Source organism: Nyctereutes procyonoides, unplaced genomic scaffold, assembly GCF_905146905.1.
Source record: "Nyctereutes procyonoides isolate TBG_1078 unplaced genomic scaffold, NYPRO_anot_genome, whole genome shotgun sequence".
NCBI classification, from domain to species: Eukaryota; Metazoa; Chordata; class Mammalia; order Carnivora; family Canidae; genus Nyctereutes; species Nyctereutes procyonoides.
Window position 1 is genome coordinate 13,757,422 of NW_026575142.1, and position 26,158 is coordinate 13,783,579.

The following is a 26,158-nucleotide window of genomic DNA, read 5'->3' on the forward strand; positions in this document are numbered from 1 at the left end:
GTGAGAGGAAGGCCGGAGCCAGGCACCACTTCAAGACGGTTTGAATTTGGCAAGACGGGGGTAAGAGGTAATGATCTCCAGCCACATCGTGGTTTACCATTTCCTTAGCACGTCAGTGTATCTGCTGTAGGGTGAGCTCTAAGCCTTTCGTTCTTTGGGGATTAAAAAAAATTCACCTCATGACTGGCCCATCACGTTACAACTTCATTATTTACACTCAACTGATTTCGGGGGGGAGAAAAGCTCACATTCGTGTGCACGCGTGTGGCAGTGTCCTTCCAAGGACGTCGGGAATCCAGTCTAACAAAGATCTGATATACACAGCAACACATAACAAAGGGATTTACTGTCAAAACGTTTATTGCAAAATGGAGTCTTAAAACAAAGAAAAGCAAAGAAAAGTTCACATCGAAATGAAATGTATGACACCAACTTGGATTTCTGAATACATCGTGAACTTTGTGCTGGAGTATCAGATTCCAACTATGAAATCAGTAACCGAGTAGTCTTACCACACACGAGTGAAATGTAATCTTCCATACAAACATTGTACAAGATATTTGGCATAGGATTTGCTCAGAATAACATTGTAATAGAATAGTTGAGAAAAAGGTTTCATTAAAAAAAATAAAGTGATAATGCCATCATCTATTCAAAGCTCACACTCAAAGAATATAAATATTTTCTAGTATTTAGTACAAAATTTTTGAAGAGTGCAAAGGCAGTATGTGCAGTGTCTTGTAGCTGACGTTAAAAGATAAACTATTCTGCACATTATATAAAATAATGTAGGTGCTTAAAACTCTAGTTTTAAAGTCAGTAATCACATGCCAGAAAGCTCCTCACAGGCAATAGAATGCAAGTAGGTTGAAGCCTGAAGGAACACTGCTAGCCCTTCAGATTCCCTGCTACACACTCATTTTTCATCACAGAAATGCTACAGCTTGCAGGCTATGCCACAATCAAAAGAACAGAACAGATTCTTCTCTCTGGCAATGCTTAGAGTCGGAACAGGAAAAAAGTCTTACTCAAAAAGCAGCAAAAGGTGCCTGATTATAGAAAAATTATGCTCTATTATAAATGTGGTATGGTGAGACACTGCTAGTTTGTAAAAGGCCGCAACAAGTCTAGTGTTATCAAAAACCAAAAAAAGTATCAATGTTTATTTAACTCAGAATAGCTTTTAAGATGTTCTTTTATGAAACGCTCACTGCTCCAGGGTAAACTCTGAAAAATAAAGTTATGTACATCATAATGCTATGAGAAGTCATTCGGGATCTCTCCCAAATCTTACCTCCCATTCCTTGATTTTAATAGGGATCAGTTGTGAATACCTCAGCTGTTGTTAAAGTCTAACAGATTTGCTGCGTGTTAAAAAAAAAAAAATCACTGGCTAAAAACTGGCCCTCAACATTTTCAGAGCATCCAAAACAAGTGTGCTACGTGCCTCCAACCCTTTCCCCTTGGTTATTAATGTAAAATATTAAAATGTGATTTTTCTTAAACAAAGAGTCCTTTTAACCTGGCTGCCCTGCAGAACTGTGGCTCCCTCAGTGATGTTTTTCTCTTTTATTTATTTTGGAATTGGTGTAATAAGAGTGACCCCCTCCCCCAGGTAAACTTTGCTATTTTATAAAGTTTCTACCAGCATTCTTAAAGGGAAAGAAAACCATTTCCACAAGTGGAGATTCAGGATAAATGTCACAAACCTATAAAATTCAGATTGTATTAGGTTATGATTTTGAAAATGCATCTTTTGACTTGAGAAAGTTTGTTTAAGGAGAAAAAAAAAATGAGACGTAGAACTCTAACCGCCAGGCTTAGCAAGTTTCCCAGTGAGGGGAGGGACCAGGCTGTGGGTTTTTTGGATGGAGTTCTTTACTGGGAGGGACTGCCTCAGGCGTGTAGACTGTTACCATTTTTGGCACTGGGCACTAAACACACCCCCAGTCACCCTGACAACCAAAACTGTGCCCCAGCACTCTCAAACACCATTAGGGTCCTGGATGAGAGTTTCTGGTAGCGTCATCGAATTCTACATGATGGACTTTATGAATACAGAAAAAAAGATAAAAAAGAGTAGTTGTATTTTCAGTTGTATGGCTCTAACAGTTACTACCACAATTTAGAGTTTCAATGATCATTTTGAATCTTTAAATTTATTAGTGTTACTTTATTCTCTTTATAAATGTACATTTTTGTAAGTCAAGTAATTGGCAATAGACCCAACATCAGTATATTGCCATTTCAAAAACTGATCTGAAAAGTGAATTAGAAGCTGCACGATTCACATCAGCTTTAGAAATTCTGTGTATTAAACAGTTCTTTGAAAAAATAATAGAATAATGGAGTCTAAAGTCTTCTAAATAATCGTCACAGATAGAGTGAGACCACTTTAAAATTTTGTTTATACGATTCAGATTTTAGGGATGTTCAAAACCCTAGAAAGACACTGATTTGGAACAGAGTAAAATGATACCGTGCGGTAACTATATTACAGATCCCGGTGGAGAACAGTTTCAAGCTTATCACTGAAGCTTTCAATTCTGCTGTATCCTAAATCCCTGACATTTTTTCTTGGTAGAGTTCTGAGCCACAACCATCTCTGAAATACTGGTGAGGAAAATGGTAGCAGTTGAGAGATCAGGGAAATGTTGCCTAATTAACGGTAAACCTAGCTCTGAGCATAAAGTCCTATGACCTATCTCTTTTGGTCCTAATTGGCTACTTTTATTAACATGCCAAACCTTTATTGCAATTACAATAGATTTATATGTAAATGAAGAAAAATGTCAGTTTCATCCTGTTTATATGTTCTAAATTTGATGATGATTCTTAAATGAGAGACAAGGGTTTACATCCTGACGTAAAGTACACAGATCCCAAAATGAGCCCACAGAGATCCCCTTATCGGTGAGACCTTCCCTGCCCACACTATAAAATCTACAGCACTCCTCTACACGTGTCGGCCTCCTTCCCTACTCCCTTTTTCAGCGTGCACTTAGCAAACGTTTACATACCCTAGAACGCATTTGTTTATTGTCGGGACCTCTGCTCGCTAGCACTTGTGCTCCAGGAGCACAAGGGTTTCCCTGTGGCTGGTCCCTGGAACAGCACCCAGCACAGAGACAAGGGGGCTCCGTGAGCATCTGTGGAGTGAATGACTTTATCTTTACCCAGAAAGATGTGCTTCCCCTTTGGCTCTGCCTTTCACAGTGTCCCCAGGACATGCTGCATAGGCAAGGGCTGAAAACCCTCCCTCTGCTCTGCTCCAAGATGTTCTGCTTCAGGGTCTCAACTGGAGTCAGGGAGACTTCCCCGTCGGTGTTTGTGCCCGGGCTAGCACTAGACAGTGGTGTGCGCGTACCTACATACGTTGGCATGGACAGCAGCTGTACCAGATTGGATATGTAGGGAACCCATCTTCTAGGGGGAAGGTTTACCTAGAAACGGGCGGCAGCAGGGCCTGCGGACACCCCAGATACAGTCTTCAGAGAGCAACAGATTAAATTTGTTTATATTCTAAGAATGTCCTCTGAATCTTTCCTAAAATCTTTCACTTTAACTTCCGTCCCATACTACTCAACAAACATTATTGGAAATTGATAATTTAGTTTCTCAGGTTACTGTAACCACTTATTTTTTAGTGTCTTTTCACTGGCATAAATAATAGTAGCTAAGATTAACTGACCACTCACCATGGGCCTGGTATTGTGTTAAGTGCTTTACATGTATTATCTCATTTAATCCTTACGACACTCCTTTGAAGTGGGTACTCTTCTTATCCCCATGTCAGAAATGAACAGACAGACACACCGAAGTTAAATAATTTTTAACAGATTGCACAGCAGTTTTGAATCATAATTTGACTCCAGATTCTTCTCTTTATCACTGTAGTATAGTATATAGATCGTTCTACATTTCACACCCAGAACATTTTAATAGTTATTTTTCTCCAAATAAAGCTGGCCCAGCGTACTGATCATTTTGTGATATTTTTCAGCTGTTAATAGGGATCAGAAGCATGTCATGCTTCAAATTTCAAGAGGCTTTTTATGATTGAATATATTGGAAATAGTATTAGATAATATCTATGATGATATCCTTTCTTAAATTTCCCATAAAAAGAGCCACCAGAAATATTTTAGTTTAATAGTCAAATGAATGGCACTTCTTTCCAATACAGGCTAAAAAAAAGGTTTTATTCTTTTGCCTTTCTGTATGTGTGTGTGTGTATTTTTTTTGTAGTTTTTTTATATCAATGTTTTATAGTTTAAACCAGCTTTGACAAAGGTGATAACATTCTGAGAATATTTCTCTGGCTAACTAGGTTTTTAGAGCAGCATCTACATTTACTTCCATTTAACACCAGCATGGCTGAGTCAGGGTTAAAAGAAAAATTAAAAAAAACTCTAGAAGGCTGGATTTGATAAGAAAGACCCTTCATCCTGTACTTCTGTCAGTGAGTATAACTTATCTTTGCTATCCCTTTTATAATATTTAGTTCGCTCTTTAAAACATCGGTACGTGTATTTTGAATCTAGGTTTATCATGCCCCTCTGGAAAACAAACACGTATACGCCTTACTGGAAGTGCGGAGCAGGTCTGAGTAGCACTTGTGCTGCCTGGAAGTATCCCTTTAAGACCAGGTCCTTCTCCTTTTATAAACTAAGCCTTAGATGCTGGTGTGTTGTGCAGAAGCTTCCAGGGCTAGCACTGATATGAAAGCCTGCAACATCTGCTGCTGGTTTCAAATTAGAGTATTTCTTCTTCCAGTGTACTACTGAGAACATCTCTCAGGTTTTACTGTGAGTAGTTGTGCCATTAGGTATTGAAGGTCCTTGGCGGGCAGCCTGGGTGGCTCAGCGGTTTAGCGCTGCCTTCAGCCCAGGTTGTGATCCAGAGTCCCAGGATCGAGTCCCATATTAGGCTCCCTGCATGGAACCTGCTTCTCCCTCGGCCTGGGTCTCTGCCTCTCACTCTCTCTCTCTTTCTGTCTCTCATGAATAAATACAATCTTAAAAAAAAAGAAAGAAAAAAGAAAATCCTTGGCATTTAGGTATTTCTGAAGAAGCATTTGTTACAGCCTTCTTTCATCTCCATTTTTTTATTGGTAGATTTTGTAGTCGCTGTTATTTCTGAAAGTACAGTGTATAACCATAAGAAAAAAAATGTAGTGTGTTACAAGAGAATCAGTGTCAAAGAAGAATTAGGAGGAAGAGTGCTTTTTCAAAATGAATTTTTTCTTAAGCAATTAAATAAATCAAATACAAACTATAAAGTATTCATTAAAAAAAAAGCCAGAATGTAATTAGTTAAAACTACTATAATAGAATCACAAATTTCTATAATCAGGCACCACATTTGCTGACTCATTAAATATACCTTTCTGGCTTAATCCCCCCACCCCCCACTTTTTTGTAAGCAGGAAAAAAAGAAGTAAAATCATCAAAGAAATGACTGTCATCGAAATGTGATTGGCCTAAAAATTCAGTGCTCAGTTTTCTACCTCCTTACTGGTTTTTGTACAGACTGAGATAACAAGTTTCTTTCGTTTTTCCAAACATTTTCAATTTTATCATTTTGCTTTCTGCTTTCATTCACTATTATTATCCATGTCATTATCCTCCTCATCACCGTCATCATCATCATCGTCACCTTCTGACAAGTCAAAATCACTGAACCCCAGGGCCATGTTGACCTTCTTGCCCCTTCTCTTAGATGTGGTTTTGGAAGAATTCTGCTTGGCTTGCATGTTTATCTGCATCCCAGAATGCAGCACAGCTCCTGCTTTGTTCATTGAGAAGATATCCCCAAAGCCCATCAGCATCATGGCCTGCAGACTTTGGTTCATGCCATGGCCCTCCCCGTTACTTGCTGCTGTGATCTGACATGACATCTCTGCACTGTTTGACTCCTCTGTCTTAGATTCAAAGTAAGACTCCTCAGACATTCTTGCAGCAAGAGGCAAGAGAAGCTATCAGGAGGGAAGAAAGGACAGAAGTAAAAAGAGAAATTAGGACCAATTTAAATAAAGGAAACAGATACCACAAAATTAGTGGGTGCTGCGCAGAAGGTAAATGATTAGTGAAATAAATGAATGTAGGGAATTATGTGAGAATTTATTTAATGGCAGGTTTGGCATCAGCATATTTGCCATAATTTATAAATGACAGAGTAAATCACAACCAAAAGTTTGCAAAGCACCATAGCGGGCCAAATTTCAAATGGGAAGGAAGTTGCAAGTTTTAAGCCCTCATTTCACTTAAAATAGTTTTGAGGGTTGCACTTAATTTTTCCCCATTTCTCTTTCACAGAAACGTTTAGCTAACTATTAAATTTAAAAAAGAAATAAATAGAGATTAAATCTCAAGTAAAAATTGAGAAACCTTGTACCAAAGAATAAAGCTTAGAGGAAGTTTGAAACCAGTTCAGTAGTCAATATCCTTCTAAGGAAATCTAAGCCATTAATCTCCTTTTTACCTAGATTACTATTCGACTCTAAACTAAAAATGAGTCTGGAATTCACTAGTTTCCATTTATTATTTATTACAGCCAGATATAATACTAATTATTCAACTTATAATTTACTTGTAAACAAATTCTAGATCTGTCTCCAATACTTAAGTTATAAACAAGTATGTAACTACAGATGAAAATTGGGAGGGCAAATTAGTATTAATTGTTTAGACTGTTGCCTTTTCGCTCTATTCTCTAAGTGTCCTTCTTTTAGCAGATTTTTTTTTTAAGGAATTCCCCCTCACAGTGGATACAGATATCAATTTTCTACCTTATGTAATTATTTTGAACAGCTAAGCTATTCCCATAAATGTCGGTCACATTCATTTCAGAGGTAGAACTGTCAGGATCTTAAAAAGTGTTACTGCCTCTTCTTTTGAGGAATAATTAGCAAACTGAGGTTTATATTTTTGGTATTGATTAAATATTGGTAAGTTTATGATAAACAATGTACAGGTAACATATGGGATGACCTTTACATCCTCGGTGAAAAGATACTTTTTAGGGCCAATTTCCTAATTTTTAAATTGAGGTTGGGGGACTTGTGTGTGTGTGTTTTTAAGTTTTGGTTTTTTAAAGTAATCTCTACACCCTATGTGGGGCTTGAACTCATGACCCCAAGATAAAGAGCCCTGTGCTTCTCCAACTGAGCTGGCCAGGCGCCCCCTGGAGTCGAGTTTTTTTTTTTTTTTAAATATCTTACTCTATTAGGAATAGAGATTCCCAGAGCTGTTAGTTCAGTAAGAACCTCATATGCTTCAGCTAAAAATTAGTACCAGTTATATGGAAGAAAAAAGTCGCTTAGATCCTTTATCACTGGAAACAGGATTTTACTTTCCTTGCAGTCAAACCTCCCAGCTTTTCAGATTTGTTTCCAATTGTTGGATTCTCTTAGCACTTTGTTGCTGATTTATTATTTCATGGGTCCTTCCTCACAATTATGTTAAGTTCTCAACAGAAGCCTCTCAAATAAGTTTATATGTTGCAAAGAAATTGAATTCTTACATCAAGTTACAGCAATAAAAAATAATAAACATTATAACTTAGGTGTGGAGAATTCATCTTCCCAAATACCTTCAATAATGTTTCAATTTCAGGAAAGAAAATAGTGTCCTTCCTTGAAATAAACCCAATAATACTATCTTTTATGAAGTTCCATAAGTGTTAAACTTTTATAATTAAGATGAGGCTACATACATATGGAAAGCCTAAGCTTCCAGCTACTTCCTTTTAAAAAGGTTCATTTTATCTTTCGCTCAGAAACTTCATTTAAAGTCAACTAGAAACTGATGTGAGGATAAAAGAAAATACCTACTTAGAGAATACCTGAGCACAAACTTTCTTTCCTTCAGAAACACCAGCTCTAAGCAGAAGAGACATTAAAAGCAAGTACTGTTAAGAAAGAAAACTTAGCCTTCATAGAGGAAAAAAAAAAAGGGAAGAAAATCTCTGAGATCATGCTTCATGCTGTCCATTGTTAGATGGTAGCCTTCAGAGCAGTTCCTTTACAGAAAGTTTTCTGGAGTTAAAACGCAAGCATACAACCTACTGAGCACTCCTACTGTTTCATTATTTATTATACAAGTGTGTTACTAATAGCAATAATGTGCACAAGGCAGCCCATGATTTCTTAGCAAAACGAATGCCAAAAAACCAAAGAAAGATTCTAAGGCATACTGTAATAAGTAAAGTTTTTTTTCTTACAATGCTACATTTAGAAAGAGTCAAGCCATGCAGTGCTTTATAGTTTAAGATTTCAGTGTACTTAAAAAAAAAAAAAAGCCACCTCGCAGCCTTCAGAAGACAGCCGTATTTCTGCCTCTTCTCAGCTCTGGGAGAAGCAGTTCTCCTTGTAACCCCTCAGGGTAATGTTTTCTGAGTCTGCCTGTTGGTACCAGTTCAGCCAGAACAGGAGACTTCCCTTGACTTCCGGCCTGAGAGCCAAGTTACATTCACTGAACTTCTAAAATGTGGTACCTTTTATTTATTTATTTTTTGTAAAACGTGGTACCTTTTAACGTCCTACGGCGGTCTTATGTATAGCAGTTCAGTTCTGACTTTGGAAGTTCCTGCACAGCCAAAGTCATCTTGGAAAAAGCTAAATCTGATAATAAACATTTAACTTCACTCTATTTTCCTTTTTTGGATATCAGGTTGCTTCTCCACATAAAGTGGAAAAGGAGGCAAAGTCTTCTATTCTTTAGACACTGGAAAATACTTTGCAACTGGGCACTGGCTGCTTAAGGAAGATAAAGGCTTATAAAAATAGGAAAGGTTTTTGAAGATCACAAAGAGAAGGGCATTTAAGTTTTTTGTTTTTTTGTTTTTGTATAACTGCTATAGCAACTATTAAAAATGAATTTAAAATACATATCAAGTTTACTTGTAATCTTATCATTACTTGTGATTTTAGAGTGAACAAAAATTACCCATTAAAAACCCTGAAAAAGCCAATGATAAACTTATACTTAATTCCTGAAATGAAAAATCATTTCAAAAGAGGGAAGGCTCCTGAACTTCTGATTAGACTTTACTATATCATGGCAACATATAGACACAAGCTAAGAACATAAATAGTGAAATCCTTAAAAAGAATTTTAGAAGACTTGGAAGAAAACCAAGGTATTTCCTAGATGTAGTTAACTATCGGAGGCTGGTCCCAAGGAAAGTCTTTTTGCAATCTTTCGCTGCAATGATTCTAACACTAAATTGAGCGAGTAATATTAATGCTTGTCATTTATATGTCACTAAGTTCGCTTTCTTTTAGAAGGAAAACTTGGTTAAGTTCTGCTACACGAAGACTCTTAGACAGCTAGCTGCCTCCATGTTACGCTTATTCATCACGGATGGACTCCGTGGAGTTAATCGGCCTTTAGACGATGTTAGAGCCCCAGTGTTCTGGGGATCTAACAGATGGTGTGCAAATACACTGCATTTTATTTTTGTGATTCTAATACACAAACACTGACAGTAACCGTTCTTTCTTAGAGGAAGAGCCAGAAATAGGCTAAGCCTTTCTTTTAAATTTCTGGCATTTTGTTCATTGAAATGAGAGCTGCATGCTCCCTGAGTGTGCACATGGGCCCTTCCCCATGGGGGCAGGAGGCAGGATGGGAGGAGGTAGGGCTGCACCTTCTAAGTGGGGGGCCGAGTCACCCTGTGGGGAGCACTCACCGGGGTGTTGGACTGCTCCGTCAGCTTTTGCTCCCACATCTTCAGACGTCTTTCCCGCTCTTTGAGCTCCTGCTCTTTACAGCTGAGGTCCCGTTCTAGTTTCTTCAGCCTCTCGAGAGTTGCTTCAATTTCGCACCTGCCCAGGGATGACTGGTTTAGGTCTCAGCTTTGCTCAGGAGTTAGCAAACACTTAGCAAACACATTGTGGCTCATCAGGATGCTTACGCCTTGTAAAAGGCCAAAATCCACGCTTTTATTTTTCACCAGTTTTACTGAGCTACGGTTGACATAGATCACTGTGTAAGTGTAAGGTGTACGGCACGCTAGACTTCCACATAGCATGGCATGGTGACCCCTATAAATTCCATCAGCGCCCATCATCTCATGCAGAGCAAGCCAAAAAGGAAAAAAAATTTCTTGTGATGAGAACTCTCCAGATTGACTCTCTAAATAGCTTTCACATATATAATACATTAAACTATAGTTCTCATGCCGTCTGTTACATTCGTTGGTCTTATGTGTCTTGTAACTAGAAGTTTATGTCTTTCAGGCACCTTCCTCCTATTTGTCCCACCGCCACCACCACCTCTGGTAACCATAAATCTGATCCTTTTTTTCTGTGAGGTTGGGAAAACTTGTGCTTCTAACCGAAACAATTATCAGAGAATAAGAAATCTGTCGGAGCCTGCAAGATCAACAGGTTTAGGAAAAGCAGCTCAAAATATTTCCTTACTGCAACATTGAGGGCCCAGTGGGGAAGAGCCTGAGCTGTGGGGCTGTGTCCTGGTTCAGCTATTTAGTGAATGCTGATGTTCCAGTAGCCCTTTATAGTCTAAAAAGCACTGTTACATAAGATCTCATCTTATCCTCACGACAACCCCAAGAAACACGTACTAATCCCATATATAGAGATGGGGAAAATGATACTCCCGTCAGGTGATCCACATCACATTGCCAGTAAATTCACGTTGGGTTCTTCCCTCGCTGGGTGCCCCCACTCAGCTCATCAATCTGATCCCATTTCCTCAGCTGTAAGGGGTGATGATTATCTTACATCGGGGTTCCCCAACTTGCCTGATCCTAATAACTACCAGGAAGCTTGTTAACCGACAGATAATACAACACAGATTCCTTGGACCCTTCCTCAGAGCTCATGATTTAGTAGGGCTGGGTGGGGTCTAGGAATTTCCATTATTTAATAACAGACCCAGGTGACTTATAATCAGACAAGTGTGGGCCAGATGAACTCTAAGATACTTTCAGAGTCTAATAATTTTTTTTTTGGAAGTTCCTTCCTTAGTCCCTTTGGCCAACTTGAAATCTGTCCAGTTCTAGGAACCTGTCCTTTGTAGAAAGTGAACTGTGGACATGGTTCAACATAAGCTTGTTTTCTTCCTTCAGGGCTGCGACAGTGTGTAAGTCTCAGTTACGCTCTGAGAGCTCGAAGTCCCTTCCTTGGGCTTCTGAGAGGCCCGGAAACAGGGGACTGCTGGAGGTTGGCTCTGAGGGCTGCTTCCACGGCTGCTTCCAGGTGCCACAGGGACGGAGGCGGGGTACACACACTGCATGAGGCTGGCCGGGGCCCCAGACCCAAGTCACTGGGTTTATGTAACCAGCATCTCCCTTTCTATCACCAGGGAAAATTAGGAAAAAAAAAAAAAAAAAAAGGACAGCTTATTCCAATGCCCTTGTGGATGAGGACTAAATGAAAACCAAAGAGCTGCGGGCATTAACTGCAACATCCAAGACAGGGAACAGCTACTGAGGTGGGTCTGGGTTTGGGCCCCACACTTTCCCTCCCTGGTTGTCTGAAAGATGCCTCGGGGCCAGGGAAGTAGCAGCATCTGCTGTCAAGCCTCCAGCCCCTTTACAGGCGCCATCTGAAAGTAAGAGAACCATATAAGTAGACTCACACTACAGACCCTAAAGAAAGGCACTAAATCAGCAATCTTTCAGAATTATGACTATCATAAAAAATCCAGATTTTATGCTTCTGGGTGTTTCTGACAAAGGTATATCCTGCCCATTCATAGATAAGTTTGCATTTGTTTTCCAAGTGGAGGATTGAGTGGCGGGAAATCACCGTGGAGATGCTTAGAGGTTAAACTTTTGTAACGAAGGCAGGCAGGATGAGCATCCTGGCAACGGAGGGTGACAGGACAGTGACGGGAGGGGCTCCCGCCAGGCCACACCGCACCCCTGCCAGGGAAACTGAGCCCGTGGCCGCTCTTATGTGGCCAGGGTACCCGGCCAGCACCTTCCAGTTCACTTGTAATTTATTTATTTACTTTTATTTTTATTTTTTCCACTTGTAATTTAAACCACGTTTCAGTGCTGGGAGCCGACTATGATTTTGAGCCCTTCGGGAAAGCACATAAACAGTCAAGCAGGCTGAAAGCTGTGACACGGAAAACCAAACACTGAGTAAAACAGGCCTCCTGGACCCAGCTCCTCAGCCTCACCCCCAGGCGCCCCACACTGGCTGGACCGTGGGAGGTTCTGTGCCAGGAGGGATGCCCCGCAAGCTCCGGGGTGGCCCGACGACAGCCGCCACCCTCACTGTCCCCTCGCTGTCCCCCATGCTGCTGATGCGTTGTTTTGCATCACATGCATCTGTTGATGTACCTATATAACCTTCTCGTTCTATAAATAAAAGTGTTTTAAAAACTGTTTTAGTTGATGAAAACTAGGGTTTGTCTCTTAACCCAAATCCAACTAAGGCTGACTTCTCCTAGTATCAACTTCCCATATGCCAGAAACAGGCAGTGAACTGGAATAATCTTTTCAAGGTCAGTTTGTAAAAATAGCCCTATTATATATAAGACGATAAACAGGTAACGTGTATATTAGTGTTATATGTTAAATGATCTGTGCTAATATCCAAATTGCAGAGATTACATTTTTTTACCTGTTTTTTTTATTTTGTTTTGTTTTGTTTTTAACAAGGCAAGAGTATTCTGATCACTAAGGGGGAACACAACCAGCAAAGTATTCGGCCAAGAAGCACAGATCCGAACACGCCGTCACAGCGCACCACACAGCTTGCTCAGGTCTGTAGACAGTCACGTGGCGGAATGAAAATTGCCGACATGACCAACAGGGTGACACACTTCCTAATCTGTAATGCTCACTGCTGTTATTGCTAATAAGTCAATAAAAGGAGAAACAAGCTAAAGAGATGGGTAAGAATGTGCCCTGACAGATTTCTTTCCTTTCATCTATTAGGTCAAAGGGAAAAGCATAGTTTCTGTGGTTTTTAATAACCTAGTTTTATAAAGAATTTTAAGAATAACCATTTAATTCTCTAAAACAGGGTGTTTCATCTGGTCTATCTGTAAGGAAGCTCTACCAGAAAACAAACATTTACCAGAAACTCCACAGATTTCCTACACATGCTTTCCAACCCCACAGCCACATGGTTTCAGACCCCAGACAAGTCAGGGGAAAGAGAATGTGTTGTTCTTAGAAATAACCAGACAGTCTGACAAAACATTTAATTCTTTTTGGTGTGTGGCACAGAGTAGGATGGATGTTTTGCCTTGATCATAACCTAAAACAATCATGTTGTGTAATATTTCTCCTAATATTCTCAAAGGAATCAAGTGTACTCTGCATGCTAATGAGTGGAAGGCATGGCACTGCCCACAGGTCCAGGAACAGCGCTGCATAGACTGTGGGACCAGACCACGTGGGTTCTAGTACTGGCTCTGTCTTACTCCGTGTGATCTTGGACAGGTGACCCAAACCTGTCCAGGCCTCAGATTTTGTATCTGGGATATAAGACTGGATTGCCATGTGGATTAAAAGAGATGATGCAGACAAAGTACAAGCATCTGGTAAGAATCTAATGACTGATAGCTGTGTTCATTGTTACTCTGATTAATATTATTATTTTTATCCCCTATGCTTTTAGCCAATCGCCAAGTTCAGTTAAAACAGCTCTACTTCTCAGACTGGTTTAGTGGTTCAGGTAAGATAGGTATTTTCCCACCGGCTCTCAGGATTAACTAGTTCCTGAAAGAGAGCCAAGAAGGAAGCCAGGAAGGCAACTGTTTGCTTTTTACTAAAATAGATTAATGAATTACCAATGTTATTTCCCTCACCTTTTCATCATGAAGTACTTTAAAATGTATTTTTCAACTATCCAGGTTTGTAGAAAATAAAGCTATCCAGAGAGAAACCACTCTCTCATAATTTCATTACCTAATGGTAACACTGGCCTTTTGATACTTTTCTGTAGGTACACATACCCGACACAGGGACCCTAGCCTCTATTTTTTAATCCATCGGATCTGTGTTATCAAGAATGGCTCCATCTGTTCTGTATATGGAGACATCATCAGTTTTAAAAACCTAACAAGCACCAAAACCCAAAAACCTTAATTGCCCTTTATGCCATTTCTAGTGTACAATTCTCAGTGATGCTGTGCTAATAAGCAGGTGTACATTCTTGGACAACTTTTCCATCTGTTTTCTTAGGAATAAAGCGGGAGTGGTGGAGGGGTCTGATCTGTATTGCCAAAGTGTCCTCCCAAAAGGTGGTGTTTTCACTAGCAACATATTAGAAAGTTTATAATGCTGGATATTTTCATAATGTAAACTTTTGCCAATCTGATAAATGAATTCTATTCCCTTACAGTTACTTGATTGGTAAATGAGGCTGTTTTTCGTGTGTTTATTGGCCATTTGATTTCTCCTTTTGTGAAATGCCTTTCATGTCCTTTAGAATGAGATTATAATTAAAATGTTATCTTAAGGACAGTAATTCTGTCTACTATTAGTGGTGTCCAGATTTTTCAAAGTGTGCTCTGGGGACCCATGAGAGCTTTTCAAAGGATTCCAGAGCTTTAAACTGGTTTTCAGAATAACATTAAGACTTGATTTGCCTTTTCTACTCTCATTCCCTCATAAGTGTGAGGGAAGTGTGAAGACTTTTTCAGAGGCTTCATGATATGTGCCAATGCCACAGGCTAAATGTAGAGGCAGGATTTATTTTCTTAAATGAATCAATAACTGCATATTTAAATTTTTTCTCCGTTCTCATTTTGAATGTGGTAAATATTGACAGATGTAATTCATTTAAACAAAAGCTCTTTGTAGTCCTCAATAATTTTTTAGAGCATAAGAGAGTCCTGAGACCAAAAACTTTTAGAACTGTTGAGCTATTACATAGGGGGGAAAAAAGCTGTAGCAGTATGGCGTTTGTCCTGGAAGTTCATCATGGGTATTGATTTGGGCTATATGGAGGTTTTATATTTCTATATAGAAAACTTACCAACTCCCCCATATTCTGACATTGTTGGCATACTTTTCATACTGTATCTCAAGAGTAACAATAGTAATGTTAAAATCTCACTAATCTTTTGGAGAACAGATCAAACAGCATCTCCTTAGGAAATCTTTATTACTTTGTCCGACTAGATGAGATTTCCTGGTTGTATACTCTCAGATGCCCAGTATTTCTCTGTCATAATACTTATCAAAATAGTAATAAATAGTTACTTGCATATTTATATTTAGTAGTTCAACATTAGGTACTCCATGTGCGTTAGGGCTGTTCTGCTTAATACCATAGCACAATACAAGAACACATTGCCCCAGCAGAGGTTCAGGAAATATCTGAATGAATGAATGAATGAATGAGTGAGTGAGTGAACGTAAGAAGCACACTTGTCATAGTCAACAAATTAGTTTACATATTTCTATTCTCTTGTGTAATATTGTAATGTCTTTTAATATTACTACCACCGTGGTGTTTCCTTCCCCTAGTTTTATCAAGCAACTGCTGTGTTCAAGGCACACTCTAGATGCTGAAGGTATAGTCATGAACAAAAGAAATTATCTGACCTTTTTACATTTCAGCCAGGGAACCACAGATCAAACAACAAGCTACAGAATTAATTAATTCCAATGGCAGTAGAGGCTATGAAGGAGATGCTCTCAGGGCACATAAAGTGGAACCTCATCTATCTAGGGTCAGAAACACGTCCTTAAAGACATGTTATTTCAGTTGCTGTCTGAATGATGACTAGGAGTCAAGCTGGATGAGGGTGTCAGGGGAGGTATGCCGCTGAAAGGGGTGAATTTTATACAGAAGAAACTGCATTTGCAGGGACTCTGAATGAGGAAGAAATGTGCATCTGTTGAGGAACCAGGAGCCAGACATTAAGAGGGAGAACTATGCTCTTAAGGTAAGGCCACCGAGGTCAGAGCCAAAGGGTCTCATGCGTCTCGTGAAGTGCTACAGCCTTTGTAGTAGAGCAGTCCCTTACATGGATTCAAAAGAGGACTCATCTGATTAGATTTGCACCCAATCTCTTATGGTAGGAAACAACATTATTACATGTTTTGTTAATTATTGAAGTCCAGAACAAAACCCCTCATACCTACACTCAGGCAGACACTGTGACTTTTGTTTTCCTAAATAAAAATTAATTTAACTCACTGGCCCTGGAGAGAGATTTCAAAAGCATACAAATAAAGAAGGTTATTGTAAAGCCCAATCAAAAAGAAAGGCAAGGAAATGTCTAGTTAACAGGAGTAAACAACTCCATCATTTTCAGAGTGCCTGCAGTAGGCACTGGGCATCAGCAGGTGGCGTAAGGCGTCGCATTACCGCCTTGGCTATCCGGAGCCGAGATAAGTTACTTAAATCTCTGCTGAGTCAGGGAGGAATAATGTCAGCTCCCAAACATGCTATTTATATTCTTGCAGCACGTGACCTGGTCCAACTGTCTCATCCCAGGCTTGCTTCTTCCCCTCACACAATACAATTCTCTCATTACTAAGTTTGTTTTACACTTGACAAAATTTAATAGGATTTATAACATCAAAAGTTTTCTTTTAAAAGTGTTTTTATAGTCTCCCTACCCCCTCCATCAACAGACAGAGTACTCTGCAAATCCCTAGGCAAACAGGATTTTTATTCCTCACTGGACAGACGCCAAGGCTTCCTAACACAGTGTGTATGGTACTGAGAAATGTCTGGTAACCGTCTTTTGTCTCCAAAGAGATGATTTCAATATTCTTACCAAATACTTAAGACATATGCTAAGGCAACAAGCTTAGAGGAATGCTTTTTTTGCTTACATGTGAAATGGAGGACTTATTAGATCTCCAAAAAGAATTTAACATTAAAAAAAAAAAAACCCCTCTTAAGTTTTGCTTAGAAGTCAGGACTGTCCTCTAGTTTCCTGATTGTCTTCTTCAGTGATGCTGGTCACCGTCTTTTAAAGCCAGAGGCCATGACTCGGTACAAGGTACAAGGCTTACTACCTACCTCCACTCTGCCTTGTTGTGCAGGAATGAGTTACACTGGTCGGGAAGGTTAGTGTCATTTGACATGGACTCCAGAATTGAAATGATTTGCTTAAAAGATGGCCGTTTCTGAAGAAGAGAAAATAATCAGTTGTTGGGATTTAACAAAGTAGGTCTTTAAGAGAAAATCCACAAGCACAGTAATAAGCTCGATGTACCACAACAAAATAACTATCATGCAACATCCTGACTGAGTTCCTTTACAACTGTCAGACCACTCAGGGGGAAGTGGACCATATTCCTTATTTTCAATAAATTATAAGAATAGACACAGATGGGCAGCCCCAGTGGCACAGAGGTTTAGCACCACCTGCAGCCCAGGGCCTGATCCTGGAGACTAGGGATGGAGTCCTGCGTCAGGCTCCCTGCATGGAGCCTGTTTCTCCCTCTGCCTGTGTCTCTGCCTCTCTCTCTCTGAATAAATAAATAAAAATCTTAAAAAAAAAAAAGAATAGACGCAGATGTCATTTTTCTATCGTGTGGCCTAAGGTTAGAATAATTACAGGTTTTCTCCAGGTAAGGAAAATACTAATTCTCTTTTGGGTATGATTAAGGATTCCTAAGAGGGAAAAGGCAGGTGCTTTAAAAATCTAGGGGATACAGCAAGTTTAGTAAAAGTTAATGGTAGAATGTGGGTGGTAGGTACACCGGTGTTCACTGTAAAATTCAACTTTTCTGTATGTTTCAAATTCTTATATTAAAATGTTGGGGGAAACCCTAGTTAATTTGTTAGAATAAAATTTCCTCAACCACTTGCTCAGAGAAAAATCCCCCAGTTTTCAAGCCATTATGACTCACTGTCCTCAGTGTTTATTCCACATCATAACTAGTTTTGGAGCTAGGAAACTAAGGTACTGTTTACTAGAAATTGAAAAAGCAGTGGTTAGGTGGATTTCTTTGGCTACCAGTAGCTGTACTTGTCTGTTTCTTTAGACTCTAGCCAAGACTGAAACAAAAGGTTAAAACAAAAATGGAAGAAAGATAATAAAAGGATGATGCACATTCTCTCTTCATCATGCCTCATAATTATACCATTTCTGAGCAAATTACAGTTGCAGCAATTAAAACATGCATTTTAATTTAGGAGCACAAAACAAGAAGGAACAATGTTGAGGTGGCTTGCTCTCAAGACTTGAGTGCTTCCTACATTAAGAGGGACAATTTTTCCATTTCTCAGGAATATAAAACTGGGATATTTATTCTGAGTTGTGCCTTTATTGTACACTTTTAAGGAAATGTGTGCCTGTGTGTGTGTGTTTTAAGAAGAGGGTATAAGTAGCTAAATGTCACGGATCTACATTAAGCCTTCTAATCAGCAAAGAAGAAAATGCCTGAAGTACGAAATTTGAAAAATATTTTGTCTTCTTTTAACTTTATTTCTATTTTAATTCCTCCTACTCTGTGTCAAGGTGTAAAAGGAAAAATGTTTTAATTGTTTGCACAGGAATTAATTATATAATAAATATAGGATTTCCATTTTGCATGGAAAAGCAGCAGGAGAGGCTATTGAATTTTTAAAGAATAGTTTTCCCTACATTTAATCATTCTTGAAATAAAGTAAAACTCTTGAAATTAGGTGACAAGTATTCCCAGGAAAACCTTAGTTTTATACATAGAATACACTCTCAGATGTAAATGATCAAAGCAAACATTTAAAAAACAACAATGGAGCATTTTGTAGTGATGGTATTTTTTTTAAAGACTTTATTTATTTATTCATGAGAGACACAGAGAAGAGAGGCAGAGAGACAGGCAGAGGGAGAAGCAGGCTCCCCATGGGGTGCTGGATGTGGGACTCGATCCCAGGACCCCGGGATCATGACCTGAGCCAAAGGCAGATGCTCAACCACTGAGCCACCCGGGTGTCCCAGGTGATGGTATTTTATGAATACTCTGGTTGCAGAATCCAACATTGTCTGGTCTGGGCTTAGGTTCCTTTTAGTATTATGTGTTTTGCTCACATTAAAAAAAAATTTAACTGGGACCATTTATTAAGCATCTACATACATTATTTGCCATCTTCAATTTATAGATAAGGAAAATCCATCTCAGAAAACTATGGATTTCTCAGTATCACACAGGAAGCAAATTTCTGAATCAGGGGCAAGGCTCTTAAACCCTTCAATCTGTTTTATCACGTGAGGGTAAGATGTTACTTCCTATCAAACTCAGGGCTTTATTTATTTATTTTTCCTATTTAGAAACGCCATTTTAGAACTGGAAATAATCCCCATTTTTACTTCCTTCTTCTCTTTGATAAAATATTTTGAGCACCTGATGTAAGCTATTGGCATGATTTGACATTTACCCAACACCAGCTTTCTCTTGTATTCCCTTCCTCCTCCTCAATGCAAAAGAACATTTTTTTCTCAGGTGAGCTGAGTATTTTAATCTGTCTTTAAAGCAGAAGGGCTGGAAAAGAGAAATAAATTTTTAGCCCATTATAGCTCTCTGTATGCACAGGAGTGGCATCCATTTGTGGCTGAACTGCTACATACTTAGAGCTGGAGAACTAAAATGTGCCTTGGTCTGGCTATTTTAGTCCACACATGGGTCTCTACTTACTAAGTGTATGTGAGGTGCTAAAGGCAGTTCTGTTCCTCAGAGACTGCGGTCCATTTAGGAAGAAGAGATACTTAAAAAATACAACTGCACAAGGTAAGGTAGTGGCCTGGACTGTGGTTTAGGAAAATGAGGGACTAAGTATGGGCTGGCATAAACAGAATAGTCAGCGAAGGCGTGACAACAAAGTGATCAGGAGAGGAAAGAAGAGAAGAGGGCATGCCTAGGGAAGGAAAGTGTGTAAGGCACGTCTGGAGAACAGCCGCCAGAGAGCGGGAAGTGTGGGCTGCAGTTTGGGGTGTATAATTAAATACTGAGGGGATGTATTAATTGTATCAGAATAAAATGCCTTGGATTTAGGAAATAAAAATCAACCTTAGACTTTCTTTATACTTCCCCAGGGTAGAGAACACAAGATTCCACTCATCCTGAAGAAGGGTAAGCTTACTACTTTATGTTAAAGACATGCCAACTTCATAGCATCAGCACCAGGCCTAATGTCCTTCCTGTGTTAGGTGTTTACACTGTTATTTAATTAATGCACCATAAATATATATCCTTAGTATTTTAATTAATGAAATACAGAGTTTCTGATTAAGAAATTCAAAACCTGCTTTGCATACTGAAATATAATTGCAATTATAGAGATCTAGTTGCGTTAATCTAATTCAGTGCAAATAATTTCAGGTGAAATTTTTATTTAAAGAGCAGAAAAATACTGCCAAAATGACTACAGATGGCACAGTGGACATAGAACTGGTAGAAAGAGTGAGGAAAAGGTAGTACAATAGCATTTTAAAAACATAAATACTTCAGAGGAAGCCTGCAAATAGCTGCGTATATTTTCTGCTGGATTTAGCTGCAAAGTGCAGGCATTTCTCTTAATGCATAAAACCCCCATATTCTGCAAATCACACACTAAAATAAAAGGACCTAAACAGAAGCAGGACAGACCATGCCAAACCTATGCAGCTTTGTCATGGAATGCTAATAAAAACAGTAATTCTAAACAAAAATACTAACAATTAAAAAATGTTAAATTCTTTAAATAAAAAAATAATGCTAAGTAAATAGAAGACTGTCCTTTTACAAAAGGGTAAAAGTAGTTTATGAACAAGAGTGAAAGCAAAGATGAAGGCTGCTGGCTCTCAGGGCAAAGGTGCAAGGTACAAGTCCGGGAGGCCCCCACAACATGCCTCTGAGACAAGGCACTGGGGTGGAGAGGCCTCACAGATCCGTGGCTCTTGCTGCTCTTCTTTGCTGCACTACTGTACAAACTACTGTACTTGGTGTTCAGCTGTTCTCACTTAGTGGTGCGGAATCATGGGCTAGGTAACATGTGTGATCCTGCATGGTGAGGACTCAGAACTCACCGGTGGCTTATGCATCCTTTCTGGAGGCCAGATTGGAACTGGGTTTAAATTAAGGAAGAAATTCCATCCTTAAGCCTTTGTTTTTAGATCTCTATTTTAAAAACCAGTTTGCAATATATCTATTTCCATGAAAACATGAACAAGTTTGAACTATAAAATTACAGTTGCTTTCTTGAGTCTGTCTCCTTTCAGCGTTTAATCTGTGGACGAACCTTTTTTACTTTCTAACTTATTATCATGAAAAATTTCAAATATACACTAATGTAGAGAGAACAATGTAATGATCCTCCATATACCTATCACTGCTTCAAAAATTATCATGGCCAATCTTGTTTAATCTATACCATCATCTATTTCCTTTCATTTTATTTTGAAGCAAATCCAAGACTCGCCTATCATTTTATCTATAAATATTTCCGTATGTATGTGAGTCTTTTAAAATGATCTTTGCAGGGAAAGGAAATGGGCCGTCATGCTCAAATGTGATAACCACATGAAAGTCTAAATTTTGGAATGTCTCCAACTCTATTGTGATAGCTTAAAAACATGAATCTGGACAAGGAGTACATATTAAGTTTCTCTAGAAGTGCTACTTTTGCCTGGAGTTGGGTTCAGACTGCTTGAGTTTATTCTCCAGTCTCACCATGAACTAGCTGTGGCCTTGAGCATTACTTAACTTCTGTGTGCCTTGACTCTTCACCTGTAAAATCAGTGCAATAATACAACCTATGTCATGGAGATCTTCTGAGGAATAAATAAGCTAATGTTATGTTATGAGCTAACATAAAGTGCTTGGGACAGTTCCTGGCATATAATAAGCACTGTGTGTGGGCCATTTTGTGCAGTAGTTCTTATTAAAGATTAAAAACAAAGGAATGCAATTCTTTCTATTGAATCAAGAATGCCAGAGTGCTGTAAGAACAGCCAGTAATGAATTTCTAAGGATCAGGATAAGCAGCTATCAACAGAAAGCCTTAAGAGTCCCATCTGGGACTCAGGAGAACAGCAATCTGGCTTTGCTTTGTAACGATTCTTATTACTCCAAGTTTTAAAAATTCAAAGCCAAACAAACAAGTGAAATTTCAGAATTCTGAACAACCAAAGAAAAAAAAATATTTTTACTTATATACCTTGGCATCAGCTTCCCAACACTGACGTAACAGCTCAGCAAAACTTCTGGGGCAGCTGCTTGGAATGGTTAATCTCTACCACAGAGAAAGGAAAAACAGAAGGATTTACTCATTAAGGTAAGTAGATATTCACTGCAAGTTCATAAGAGTTACTTTAAGAGCACAAACATGTCATTAAATTTAAAGCTTCCATCAATTGATATATGGCAGGTGAGAATTTATGTTTAGATTCATCATATCTAATCTCTAAAGACACTTTTAATACTGTTCTTCCAAAAAAGCATCCCAGTGGATGGAGAAGTCAGGTTCAGCACAACAAATGCAACGAAACATAGACTCAAGTCTAAGAGAAACTACATTACAAATTTTTTTTTGAAAAAAAAAAAAAAACTATAGTAGGAGAAGGGCCGGTGGAACAGAAATAAGAACTCTAAACCCACAAATCTATTACTGTTCTTGCATATGCGGGTATGAAATACGCAAGCAGGCGAGGCAAGTAGGCAACCAGTTCAGCTTTGGCAGTAGGTGTACACCTCTGAAAACATCTTCAGGACAGACCATCACAGAGATCATTTGAGAGAAGCGGGCCTTTTCTCAATGGCCAGTAAGACATTCTGAATGGATGACTCATGGCGAAGCGCAAGGGCTGGATACAACAAAGATTATACTGTGAGCATCAGTCCCATTCCAGCATTTTACAGAAGTGGTTCTCTAGAACTTGTCATGCCACTGGAGGCTCTTTAGAGATCTATGGAGGCATTTTTGTTTGTTTTAAAGGCTGGAGAGTTGTACCTGGAGCAAGTGAAGAATGCTAGACACCCTTTACTATGTTGTAAATCCCTGAGTACTCCCTTGCACTCCACCAAACTTAATGCCCCATGTGCAATCAAACAACGAGGTGTATCATTTTCTGGCTCTAGACTCTCTGATTTATAATAATTTATATTTTGAGCACACTTAAAATGAAATGAACTGAGAATGCAACTACCAAATAAAATAAATCAAGGGCAGATTGATCTTTGTATTATTCATAACCTTACCAAGATTTTTGGAAAATGTCACCTACAACAGCATTGCTCATGCTGCTGCTTCAATCTTTGACACAGTTCAGCTCTAGCCTGCATTTGTAGCTGTCGAATCCTATTTATCCATGGGGACAAGGGCCTAAAATTTCCATTCCCCCCCTCTACTGTGGTCACGCCTGCACATTTATACACTGTAATACAGATTTCATCCATATCTACCTTATATTACAGTTAGAGCATTATGTTGCCTTTAAAATACAATGTGTGTGGGTCTGTGGTCCTACATCTGAATTTCATTTCAGGGGAGGAGAGGGAGCACGAACAGAGCCGTTATGGCAAGAGGCCTGCATGTGACAAAGCTGAAAATCACTGCACTGTACCAAGATTTATTCTGCAGTTTTGTTTAGCAAACAAGTTTGGCAAATAAAAAACTTAAACTGAACTTAATTGGATTTGGGGTAGGCTACGTATAAAACCAGAAAAAAGAGTTGCCCTGGCAAGAAAACAGATGATCTATGTTTAGAATTACAGATAACCTTAAAATCAAAATAAACCAAAATAAATAAAACCTGAAAGTTTTAAACAGAACAACCCTCGCCAAGTTGAAGGCTATGCTGATTACATAAAATAGAGGAGATTGGGTAAGCTGTACTCGTTTTACTGTAATGTGAACTGGAAGCCTTTTGATGAAGATCAAAAGGAAAATCAGGTGTTTGCTTTTTAAAAATATTTATGTAAGATGGTTGGTTGGGAGTGGTAACTAAGAAAAACAAAGTGATTGCAATTATTCAGCTGAATGCACTCCATGGCAAAGTAATTTCTCATAAAAGATAATATTTTCAATATAACTTTTTCACATTTTTCTGAGAACTGAAATGTGACCTAGATGAATATGGGTGTTAATCTTTTTTCTTATTGAAAAACTTAGCTTACTGCATCTGAGACATTATGAAAGATGACATAATGATCTTAAATTATCTGATATACTCAAATATCAGTTAAATCTAGACTCAGACTCTAATGTAAGGATTTATTTCAGTACATTAAAAAGTACCTTAAAAGAGAATCCAAAGTATTTAAGTCCTGATTACTGAACTGTGGGCATTTCTAATGCATGAAAACATCTTAAAATAACCAGATTTTAGCAACAGATTAGCCACACTACTTAAAACTTAAATATTTTAAAAGTTTCAAATTTAAAATGAAAATGTTTCCCAACTATTAAATTAGGCATGACATTTTTTTAAAGATCATATTCTTTTTCTGCACCTTCCATCTTCTACATAAGACACAAGAAATTATCTTTTGTCGAGTATTTATTTTTCCAAAGCATAGTCAACAATGGATTAAGTTTTTTGAAGATTTCTATTACGAAAAATTTTGGATGCCTGGGTGGCTCAGTTGTTAGGTGACCGACTATTGATTTCAGCTCAGGTCATGATCTCAGGGTCGTGAGATACAGCCCCACGTCAGGTTCCATGCTGCTTAGGATTCTCTCCCCACCTCTGGCCCTCCCCCTACTTGCACACCTGTGTACATGTGCATTCTCTCTTAGAAAAAAAAAAGTTTTTCTTTTGCTACATAGAGAACATTTTATATGAGAATCTAAATACTTGTAAAGATAGAAATTCTGTTGCTAGAATATTTTGAATGACCACTGAGTTTTATAGAAATTACAAAATTTATTAGCAATACTCTCCTAATTTCATGACTTCTGTAAGGGCTAGTCTTTGTTTTAACTGTGCTTTATGTATCTAGTTTAAAAGAATATTTTAAAAAAATATTGTCTGAAGGTCTTACTTCATTATTAGGCATTTAGAAGCAAACACTTTCAGATATTTTTAGAAAGTACTGATCTCCCTACAGACCCAAAAACAGTCCTAAATGGTGAAACCGAATAAGGTCTAGAGTCTAGTTAAGAGTAATGTATCAATGTCAACTTTCTGATTTTGGTATTGGCCTATACCTGTATCTCATCAATGGGGGAAGCTGGATGAAGGATACACAGAATCTCTCCTAATATTTTTGAAGCTTCCTATGCGTCTATAAGTATTTCAAAACAAAAAGTTAAAAAGAAAAGGTAACTCTAATATTTGGCTTTAAGTCCATTCTAGGGTGACTGGCTTACATTTAAAATGTCTCCCTAAGTTAAACACATCATTCTTTATTTAAATGAGGCCTGTTAAAAAAAAATACAGGTTGCTCTTTTCAACTCAAGAACCCAAATTATTCCAAAGTAAAAATAAATGAAATAATTAGAAGTTGAAAGGATTTTGTAAATTATTTTAAGTCAAAGTCTCAATTTTATCATGAAATGAAATAAATCCTTGGCAATGTTTTCAAGTTTTTAAATTCCAGTTAACATACAGTATAATATTAGTTTTAGGTGTAGAATTTAGTGATTCACCACTTAAGTGCAACACCCAGTGCTCATCACAAGTGCCCTCCTTAATACCCATCACCCATTTAACCCATCCCCCGCCCACCTCCCCTCCAGCAACCCCCTCAAGTTTGTTCTGTGTAGTTGAGACGTGGCAATTATTTTAATGTTATGTCAACAGAACTTGTTTTGGGAATAAGTGTCTACGTTCATAAGATGAAATGAAGACTCCTTTTTGAATGATGACAGTGAAAAGTACACTTAAACTTCATTTCCATATTTTTGACAGATATGCAGAGAGAAGATAAGTAAGTAGCCTCGCAATACCCAATTTTCCTTAAGTTTAGTAGAAAGCTGAGAAAACTTTTTTCACCTTGTGGGGGGGGTTCTCTGAACTTGCTATTCTGTGTACAGAATGGGAGGTATCTGAATTGTCTCCATCAGGTATTAACTGATCATCAGGTCACCCCATGGATGAAACATGGATGTTTCACCCCATGAATTCATTCATGGATGAATTCTACCCTAGGGAATCCCTGAGGGAAAGGGGGGTGACTGACACCCTCCTCCTGTATATGTTGAGGTTCTAAAGGTTATTTATGGGTGATTCGTAGCCCTCAAGCCAGCTATCCAAAGACAGCGTCTAAATTAATTTTTTTTTATCAGCTTTAATCACCC

The 26,158-nt window shown here is 38.5% G+C and overlaps 1 protein-coding gene and 1 long non-coding RNA gene across 7 annotated transcripts in view; one reads left to right on the plus strand and one right to left on the minus strand.

Annotated features, from left to right (window-relative positions):
• MAP3K20 (mitogen-activated protein kinase kinase kinase 20) overlaps positions 1-26,158 on the minus strand; it is a 177,923-nt gene that overhangs the window by 38,067 nt on the left and 113,698 nt on the right. For 5 of the 6 annotated variants that reach the window (XM_055307968.1, XM_055307965.1, XM_055307963.1 and 2 more), the window contains exons 9-11: positions 22,076-22,150; positions 16,973-17,079; positions 9,694-9,829 (exon numbers count right to left, since the gene is read on the minus strand). In XM_055307968.1, the coding sequence (XP_055163943.1) occupies positions 9,694-9,829; positions 16,973-17,079; positions 22,076-22,150 (318 nt within the window). Of the gene's footprint in view, positions 1-342; positions 5,978-9,693; positions 9,830-16,972; positions 17,080-22,075; positions 22,151-26,158 lie in introns of those variants that run through there. The other variant, XM_055307969.1, reaches the window with a different exon arrangement.
• On the plus strand, positions 13,063-20,112 carry LOC129498569 (uncharacterized). The gene is made up of 3 exons (XR_008662147.1): positions 13,063-13,529; positions 15,806-15,884; positions 19,974-20,112. It is a non-coding gene; the product is annotated as an uncharacterized LOC129498569 (long non-coding RNA).